The 10,624-nt window shown below is 39.3% G+C and overlaps 1 protein-coding gene across 1 annotated transcript; it reads left to right on the forward strand.

The window, feature by feature from the left end:
- The first annotated feature begins 514 nt into the window (after positions 1 to 514).
- On the forward strand, positions 515 to 10,406 carry LOC123993686 (ras-related protein Rab-9B-like). Its single transcript, XM_046296088.1, has 3 exons — positions 515 to 701; positions 5,171 to 5,503; positions 6,023 to 10,406. The coding sequence occupies exons 2-3, from the start codon at positions 5,354 to 5,356 to the stop codon at positions 6,482 to 6,484; spliced, it is 612 nt and encodes a 203-aa protein (XP_046152044.1). The 5' UTR covers positions 515 to 701; positions 5,171 to 5,353; the 3' UTR covers positions 6,485 to 10,406.
- The last annotated feature ends 218 nt before the right edge of the window (positions 10,407 to 10,624 follow it).

A 10,624-nucleotide genomic window follows, 5' to 3' on the forward strand; every position in this document is an offset into this window, starting at 1 on the left:
TAAAACAATCAACACGTGTGCATCGTTTAAGGCCTTTGTATAAACTGTCATTTGTTGCACCCCCTAGCATATGTTATCATTGTCTGTTTGTATACTTCTATGCATACTGATTTTTCTACAATAATAATAAAAAACTGACTTGCCTAGTTAAATAAAGGTAAAATAAAAACAACTCTTGCTGCATTACTACCATCTACAGATCTGGAGTGGAATCACACACTGACTGTGCAATTTGACATTATTTTCTTCAACGATAAAAAGTAAAAAATTTCAGTTAAAAAAATAGAGAATATATACAGTCAACGCAGGACTATTTGAACATGTTGAAGTATCCAGGCTCACAGAGCATGGACCAAATTTGACAGCAAAATAAATAGATAGACCAGGGAGGGCGATCTCGCGGGCTTTAGGACCAAGCGTCGCGACTGGATTTAGGGGTGTATTCATTACGCCAATTCTGTTTCAAAGCTTTCTTAAACGGAAGCAAATGGAATGGAACGGGGCGCGACCTACATTGAATCTGTCCAATATAAAATCTCGGGTTTATTGCAAAAATAAACTGTTTGCAACCGTTTGGACTAATTATTACCCTGGACTGGAAAATACTGGGGACGCGCCTCAACAAGCAAGTGTTCACAATCCGTCAAAATCTCAGATGCAAAACTGGTCAAGCTACGATTTATAACACGGTACAACATGAGGTAACGAAAACGATTTTTACGCCTTAAATGAATGCAGTCACATGTAGTAATATTGAATATGGTGCGTGTTTGTTCAAACCGGTCTATTTATTTGTAGTTTAGTTTAATAATTCAGAACAATTGATTGTCAACAACACAACCCATCCCGGTGGATAGCTAGCTAACGGTAACAGGCTAGCTGGCTCCTGTTTGGCATTTTGTTGTCATCATCGCCATTTCATTTGCCAGCTATTCATCCCTATATCTAGCTCGATGTCATGTGTAACATCTAGCTGCATTTCCGAAATGGGACCCTTTGATTACATTGCATCAGAACAACAATGTAACGGTAATAGGTACAGTAGTTGGTGAGCCTCTCATCTATTCGGTGATTCTCATGAAACCAGTTTTAATCATGGCAGTGGCAAATTGAGTTAGTTTGTTGCAGATGCATCATGGTTTTCTATCTTTCTGAAGACTAAGATGCCTAGTTTATGACACAGTGTCGAATGTAAAATTATAAATAATTTCAATTTCCCTATATTAAACAAATCAGACAGCACAATTTTCTTGTTTTCTTATTTGCGGATAACCAGGGGCACACTCCAACATAAATGATATATATATATTTTTTTAACATTAATATAAGTTTACATTAAACTATAATATTTATTATATAAAAACACTCATTACCATAACACTTTTTCAAGTTGCTGTAACCCATGATGCATCATCTAGACTAGAGGATCAGTCGTTAGTTTATATACCTTCAGAATGAGGATGGTATTCTCAAACACCCTCTTTACAACACTTAACTTTCTCATTACCGAAATGACTAAAATGCTAAAGTTGGGATCAACTTGAAGAACCATTACCTTACCAACATGGAGGCATGAATGGGCTTTACTGATGTGGTCAATTGTTGATCCATAATGGAAGTCTCCTATTACTTGCAGATTGATCTGAGGGCCCCTCTTGTTATTTTACTGCTGCTCTTGAATTATTTGTTACCTAAAAAATTAAAAATTAAAAAGTATTTTTCTTAAAACTGCACTGTTGGCTTGTAAGTAAGTAAGCATTTCACTGTAAGGTCTACACCTGTTTGTAATCGGCACACGTGACATAACATTTTATTTGATTACCAAACACACATTTCTCATTACTGCATCATTTTTAGGTGAGACTATTAATTTTTAATAAAATAAACTCGTTCTAATGTATAATTCATGGGTGTGCTGTGCTGGTAGCTTTTATTATTTACTAGGACCTTTGTGTACACCTATTGTATGGATGATTTGTAAAACAGTTATTTGATTAGGTAGGTGGTAGTCAAGAAATATAGGTTTATAAACTCCATTTAATTTACTTACAATCTAGAGTTTGTTTTTCAGCAAAGAGAAACTTTCACTTAAAGGAGGTTATTCCCTATTATGGCACAGGAATCTGTTTTAGCACTTACTTATACTGTTGTTTGATATCCCAAGACATTTTTTTGGTCCATATCTCGCATATTTAGATACTTCAGGCATATCATGTTATGCCATCCCGTTCAATTTACAAATACATCTAAAGAACCACACACATCCATGTACTAATACAGCAATATTACCTGGAAAGACCTTGGAAGTGTTACATTTAAGGAACTTTTTTTTTAATGCTTATGTCCATTTTAGATTTTTGAAGATACATGTACGTAATTACAGTCCTTTATACTTAGACCAAAATAAGGGGTATTTTAGTCAATTGCATTTTGATCAGTGATTTTAGTTTTATGCAAGTCATTTGGGATTCACAACTGACACAGTTTGATGTATTGGGTTACTGAATCTCTAATAGAGCTCAGTACAGTTTTTCAAACTATAAAACCCTCATCTCTGAAACCTGCATATCATTACCTTATTGCACTGATATTTAGGAAAATAAAATGTCTACTTTAGTTATTTTGGCTTAATCTGATAGTGTGCCTTTTGTTCTTTGTACAAATGTGTACATTAAAAAAAACATGTATACACAAGTAATTATGACAAAAACAAAATTCAGAAAATGTTTTGTTGCGGTAATGAGAAATTGCTAAATAAATGTTAATACATTAAAATAAATCAATGTCATGGCCTTTTTATTAGGTGAGGAATGTAAAAAAAATATATATATTAGAATTGGATTTGTTTAGCTTTTTTGGACTTGGACATAAACTATTGCGCTAATGAGAATTCTTGCGTTGGTTATTGTGATAAAATGCATAATATATGATCAATAAACATAAAAATAATTGTGAAATAGATGAATACAGATCCTAATATTAGTTATCCAAGAGGAATTGTAGTGGAAAATGTTTCTTTTTTTGTTGTTGTCATGTTTGTTGAGAATCACCTAATTTAAACACCTTTTTGACAGCAAGCTTGTGCAGTCATGGAGCAGCGCAGGCTCCGTGTCGGGTGTACCTGACTCAGTCGTGTGCTTATCTTCCTGACTCATCGTTGTTGTTATGGAAATCTCTGGTAGTGAAGAGAACATTCTGAGTTGTTGTGAGTTAGCTAACTATCTGTTCTTGGGATCTCTCATCCACATTCCAGATATGTGGCATAATAAGAAGCAGTTTACTAAAGCTGTATTGTAAATCATGAACCATGTCACATTAATACGTATTTCTCCCATGTGATTTTCAACCATACTGTACACATTGTTATCAACAACATGGGTGTCGTGATGTACAGCAGAGTAACTTTAGCTCATCGGTAGTACATTTTACGACTTGCCAATCTCCAGCTCAACCAATCCCTGGGTTTGTTAGAGGGGGAGTTTCTCTGGGTCATTCACCCCTATCAGGTGTCCCTAAGGACAACCACCCCGGTGATCTTACACATCTCTATACCCAGCACATCTCATACAGGAGGGGCATCACTTGCAAATAGCTCCAGATACAGTGGGTGTGAGAAAGGAGATTGTTGTTGTATCAGTATTGTTGTTACCATTTTTAAGGCTGCTGCTATTTTAGTTTGTTAATTTTAGTAACCACTCTCTCTTGTTCTGTCTCGAGCTCCTCTCTCTCTCCACTTCTCCTCCTGGTGAAAGACAGTCACTCCTCTCTTGTTCTGTCTCGAGCTCCTCTCTCTCTCCACTTCTCCTCCCGGTGAAAGACAGCCACGTGATGTTTTCTGTCTAGGCCTAAGTTCTGTTGCTCATTGTCAGGGTCTACCAGCATGTATCCATTTGGAAGACCCACTTGCGACCAAGCTTTAACTTCCTGACTGATGTCTTGAGATGTTGCTTCAATATATCCACCAAATTTCCCTTCCTCATAATGCCATCTATTTTGTGAAGTGCACCAGTCCCTCCTGCAACAAAGCACCCACACAACATGATGCTGCCACCTCCGTGCTTCACGGTTGGGATGGTGTTCTTCGGCTTACAAGCCTCCCCCTTTTTCCTCCAAACATAACGATGGTCGTTATGGCCAAACAGTTCTATTTTTGTTTCATCAGACCACAGGACATTTCTCCAAAAGTACGATCTTTGTCCCCATGTGCAGTTGCAAACCATATTCTGGCTTTTTTATGGTGGGTTTGGAGCAGGGGTTTCTTCCTTGCTGAGCGGCCTTTCAGGTTATGCCGATATTGGACTCGTTTTACTGTGGATATAGATACTTTTGTACCTGTTTCCTCCAGCATCTCCACAAGGTCCTTTGCTGCTGTTCTGGGATTGATTTGCACTTTTCAAACCAAAGTATGTTCATCTCTAGGAGACAGAACGCGTCTCCTTCCTGTACGGTATGACGGCTGCGTGGTCCCATGGTGTTTATACTTGACCACTATTGTTTGTACAGATGAACGTGGTACCTTCAGATGTTTGGAAATTGCTCCCAAGGATGAACCAGACTTGTGGAGGTCTATAATTTTTGGCTTTCTTGGCTGATTTCTTTAGATTTTCCCATGAGATTGAATGTAGGCCTTGAAATACATCCACAGGTACACTGACTCAAATGATGTCAATTAGCCTATCGGAAGCTTCTAAAGCCATGACATAATTTTCTGGAATTTTCCAAGCTGTTTAAAGGCACTGTCAACTTAGTGTATGTAAACCTTTGACCTACTGGAATTGTGTGAACTAATCTGTCTGTAAACAATTGTTGGGAAAATTATTTGTGTCATGCACCAAGTAGATGTCCTAACCGACTTGCCAAAACTATAGTTTGTTAACAAGACATTTGTGAAGTGGTTGAAAAATGTGTTTTAATGACTCAAACCTAAATGTATGTAAACTTGCGACTTCAACTGTATATTCCAGACTCTGACATTCTACTATTTATATTTTTCTAAATGATTTTCTTAACATTTTTGGGATTTGCATGTTTTATATTGTTAGGTATTACTGTACTGTTGGAGCTAGGAACAACCATTCTGCTACACTCACGATAATCTGCCAAATATGTGTACGTGACCAATAACATTTGATTTGATAGTTTAAAAAAAATCTCTCTGCTCATCCTTCAGGTTGCATTGACCCTGATAGTACTACCCCAGTAGCCTATCACGAGGTGAAGGCTGGGTCACAGTGGTCAGTAACCCAGCTAGAAGGCTTGGCTCCAGGCTAGCCAGCCTGCCAGCAGAGGGAGGGGGCCTTGCCACGGAACGGCCTGGTGAGCTGCGGAGACTAGCAGCGGCGGGGGGGTTGTGATGAGCGGGAAGAGCCTGCTGTTAAAGGTGATCCTGCTGGGGGACGGTGGCGTGGGGAAATCTTCCTTAATGAACCGCTACGTCACGGACCGCTTCGACGCCCAGTCCTTCCACACCATCGGGGTCGAGTTCCTCAACAGAGACCTGGAGGTCAGATTAGAGCCCTTTCTGAATTCATCTTTTTGTCATTCGTGGCATTATATATCCCCTTGCCTTCTTCTCAAAATTTAAAATGAGGGGAGGGATCTTGGACTTTCTCCAATAAGATTGAGGAGGCGGAGAGGAGATAGAGCCAAGGTCTGTCTGAAATTGAATAATAATAATAATTATAATGTGTCTTGCATCTCAACAAACCAGAGCATCTGCACGTGAGTGCATAGATACATAAGTACATGCAATAATTACAGCAGACAACATGTGGATACAGTTCGTAATTCGGTTTGTAAATTCAAATTCCTGGGGGGGCAGGTTGAGCAGTAATTTGTTCTGTTCTCTCTATAGGCTAGTGTGTTTTATTAAGGTATTGTTTTACTACTGTCATTGATTCTTGTCTACTGTTTTATATCTTGATGATGGCGGTGTATATTATGTACAAATCTAATTGTCTTTGGGGACAGTAAAGGTTTCTCTTCGGGACAATTCATGTTTTCATTCACTTCCTCCCTCCAGGTGGACGGGCGCCTGGTGACCCTTCAGATCTGGGACACGGCGGGTCAGGAGCGCTTCAAGTCCCTGAGGACGCCGTTCTACCGTGGCGCCGACTGCTGCCTCCTCACCTTCGCTGTAGACGACCTGCACAGCTTCCAGAACCTGGCCAGCTGGAAGAAAGAGTTCATGTTTTACTCTGACGTACGGGACCCAGAGAGGTTCCCCTTCGTTGTCCTGGGCAACAAGGTGGACAAGGAGGAGGGGAGGGAGGTGGGGGAGGATGAGGCTCGGGCCTGGTGCGAGGAGAACGGCTGTTGTCCCTACTTCGAGACCAGTGCTAAGGATGATACTAACGTGGGAGTGGCATTCGAGGAAGCGGTACGAGAGGTTCTGGCGGCGGAGGATCAGATCGACCACACGCTGTTGAGTAGCACTATCGATCTCCACGGCAACCGTAAAGTTCCGCGCTCTTCTTGCTGCTGATTGGTTGAAAGGACTGGTTTCTCTCTCCGTCCAGCCTGTAGCATCCTGAGGGCTAGAGAGCTGTTCTGCTCTCCACTGATCTCTATGGTTACTTACCTGATGCAGGTACAAGCTGCTGAGACTGATGATCGGGTATCAATATACCCGATCATGATGATTGGCTATCAATGCAGCTGATTTTAAAGAGTGTTGGGTTGTCGGTATTGACACATCTGATTTTTAAAGTTTATCAATGAGGTACAATGTAACAGGTACACCATGTTGTTCAACTCGGTCTGCTTTCAGCAGTATAGCACAAAACTGCTCTTTACATCCAGCCAGCTTCATGTACCTGCCCTGTGTAATGTTTTCAGCATATTTTGTTATTTTTTATTTAACTAGGCAAGTCAGTTAAGAACAAATTATTATTTTCAATGACGGCCTAGGAACTGCCTGTTCAGGGGCAGAACGACAGATTTGTACCTTGTCAGCTCGGGGATTTGAATTTACATCCTTCCGGTTACGAGTCCAAAGCTCTAACCAAAAGGCTACCCTAGCCCTCTTACAGAACAGTCATTTTAATCTGATAATATTCATGTGTCCTTTCTGTTCTCCTCTCCAAGAGCACAGGCTGCTTGTGGCACAGCAACATTCTCATTAATTTCTTTCTGTCTGTCTGCTAAGTCTTCTAAGGTCTCATAGGTACTTTGACCAGAACACGATTCTATCACACTGTCAGGTCTCATAACAGTGGTTGACTGACTGACCAGTGGAATATCATTTAATACAATACATATAGACATGGTGTGTTGACTGACCAGAGGAATATCATTTAATACAATACATATAGACATGGTGTGTTGACTGACCAGAGGAATATCATTTAATACAATACATATAGACATGGTGTGTTGACTGACCAGAGGAATATCATTTAATACAATACATATAGACATGGTGTGTTGACTGACCAGAGGAATATCATTTAATACAATACATATAGACATGGTGTGTTGACTGACCAGAGGAATATCATTTAATACAATACATATAGACATGGTGTGTTGACTGACCAGTGGAATATCATTTAATACAATACATATAGACATGGTGTGTTGACTGACCAGTGGAATATCATTTAATACAATACATATAGACATGGTGTGTTGACTGACCAGAGGAATATCATTTAATACAATACATATAGACATGGTGTGTTGACTGACCAGTGGAATATCATTTAATACAATACATATAGACATGGTGTGTTGACTGACCAGAGGAATATCATTTAATATAATACATATAGACATGGTGTGTTGACTGACCAGAGGAATATCATTTAATACAATACATATAGACATGGTGTGTTGACTGACTGACCAGAGGAATATCATTTAATACAATACATATAGACATGGTGTGTTGACTGACTGACCAGAGGAATATCATTTAATACAATACATATAGACATGGTGTGTTGACTGACTGACCAGAGGAATATCATTTAATACAATACATATAGACATGGTGTGTTGACTGACCAGAGGAATATCATTTAATATAATACATATAGACATGGTGTGTTGACTGACCAGTGGAATATCATTTAATACAATACATATAGACATGGTGTGTTGACTGACCAGAGGAATATCATTTAATACAATACATATATACATGGTGTGTTGACTGACCAGAGGAATATCATTTAATATAATACATATAGACATGGTGTGTTGACTGACCAGAGGAATATCATTTAATACAATACATATAGACATGGTGTGTTGACTGACCAGAGGAATATCATTTAATACAATACATATAGACATGGTGTGTTGACTGACCAGAGGAATATCATTTAATACAATACATATAGACATGGTGTGTTGACTGACCAGTGGAATATCATTTAATATAATACATATAGACATGGTGTGTTGACTGACCAGAGGAATATCATTTAATACAATACATATAGACATGGTGTGTTGACTGACCAGAGGAATATCATTTAATATAATACATATAGACATGGTGTGTTGACTGACCAGAGGAATATCATTTAATATAATACATATAGACATGGTGTGTTGACTGACCAGAGGAATATCATTTAATACAATACATATATATATATATATATGCCATTTAGCAGACGCTTTTATCCAAAGCGACTTACAGTCATGTGTGCATACATTCTACGTATGGGTGGTCCCGGGGATCGAACCCACTACCCTGGCATTACAAGCGCCATGCTCTACCAACTGAGCTACAGAAGGACCACATATAGACATGGTGTGTTGACTGACCAGTGGAATATCATTTAATATAATACATATAGACATGGTGTGTTGACTGACCAGAGGAATATCATTTAATATAATACATATACATATTTAATACACTGACATAGACCTCTACATGAAGCTGGACTTGATCCAGTCACATCTTGTTTAAGAACGGACAACATTGATTGCACACATTACTGTACCAGGACAAATGTTTACTGCACAAAAAGGGATTTGATTTGTTTGATTTTCTCCAAAGGGAAAGATGTTTCTGTCATATCTGTTGAACACTGGGTACATATCTATTTGAGGTAGTTTGTATCTACACCAGATTTGACAGTATTTTCTCGTCCTTCAGGCTTTCTAGGCCTGTCTGAATCAGATGTGTTAATTTTCTCGTCCTTTAGGCTTTCTAGGCCTGTCTGGATCAGAAGTGTTAATTTTCTCATCCTTTAGGCTTTCTAGGCCTGTCTGGATCAGAAGTGTTAATTTTCTCGTCCTTTAGGCTTTCTAGGCCTGTCTGGATCAGAAGTGATAATTTTCTCGTCCTTTAGGCTTTCTAGGCCTGTCTGGATCAGAAGTGTTAATTTTCTCGTCCTTTAGGCTTTCTAGGCCTGTCTGAATCAGAAGTGTTAATTTTCTCGTCCTTTAGGCTTTCTAGGCCTGTCTGGATCAGAAGTGTTAATTTTCTCATCCTTTAGGCTTTCTAGGCCTGTCTGGATCAGAAGTGTTAATTTTCTCGTCCTTTAGGCTTTCTAGGCCTGTCTGGATCAGAAGTGTTATGTCTATGTGTGAGAGTTGCAGGCGACGCCTGTTTTAATTTCATCCCTTCCCTACTACGGTACGTACAGTTGAAGTTTACATACACTTAGGTTGGAGTTATTAAACCTCGTTTTTCAGCCACTCCACAAATGTCTTGTTAACAAAGTTTTACCTACTACGGTACATACCGTTATTCTTTTGTTGTGAGATCCCTTTCATTTTTTTAGTCGGTCTCTCTTGACCAATGATATGTTAATCAAAAGTGTATTCCTTATAGGTGTAACAGTTCTTTTGTTTGGCTTATGGCAGATCCCCTTTTTATTTTCATCAGTTCATTTAGGTTCTGATATTTACTGTGGGTTTTCTACCATCTACAGTGGCTTGCGAAACTATTCACCCCCTTGGCATTTTTCCTATTTTGTTGCCATACAACCTGGAATTAAAATAGAATTATTTTTTGGGAAGGGGTTTATCATTTTATTTACCCAACATGCCTATCACTTTGAAGATGCAAAATATTTTTTTGTTGTAAAAAAACAAGAAATAAGACAGCTTGAGTGTGCATAACTATTAACCCCCGAAGTCAATACTTTGCAGAGCCACCTTTTGCAGCAATTATACCCCAAGAGACACGCAGATATTTCTCTATAAGCTTGGCACATCGAGCCACTGGGATTTTTGCCCATTCTTCAAGGCAAAACTGCTCCAGCTCCTTCAAGTTGGATGGGTTCTGCTTGTGTACAGCAAAGTCATACAACAGATCTCAATTGGATTGAGGTCTGGGCTTTGACTAGGCCATTCCAAGACATTTATATGTTTCCCCTTAAACCATTTGTTGCTTTAGCAGTATGCTTAGGGTCATTGTTCTGCTGGAAGGTGAATCTCCGTCCCAGTCTCAAGTCTCTGGAAGACTGAAACAGGTTTCCTTCAAGAATTTCCCTGTATTTAGCGCCATCCATCATTCCTTCAATTCTGACCAGTTTCCCTGTCGATGGAAAAACATCCCCACAGCATGATGCTGCCGCCACCACCATGCTTCATTGTCGGGGTGGTGAGAGGTTAGGTTTGCGCCCGACAGTGTTGGCAGGTTTGTTGTGGTACCATA

The sequence above is a fragment of the Oncorhynchus gorbuscha genome, linkage group LG13, assembly GCF_021184085.1.
Source record: "Oncorhynchus gorbuscha isolate QuinsamMale2020 ecotype Even-year linkage group LG13, OgorEven_v1.0, whole genome shotgun sequence".
Classification (NCBI taxonomy): Eukaryota; Metazoa; Chordata; class Actinopteri; order Salmoniformes; family Salmonidae; genus Oncorhynchus; species Oncorhynchus gorbuscha.

Coding starts and splice junctions, on each gene's coding strand:
- LOC123993686 (XM_046296088.1), top strand. CDS start 5,354: ATGAGCGGGAAGAGCCTGCTGTTAAAGGTGATCCTGCTGGGGGACGGT. Junction 5,504..6,022: donor TCCTCAACAGAGACCTGGAG/GTCAGATTAGAG, acceptor TCCTCCCTCCAG/GTGGACGGGCGCCTGGTGAC.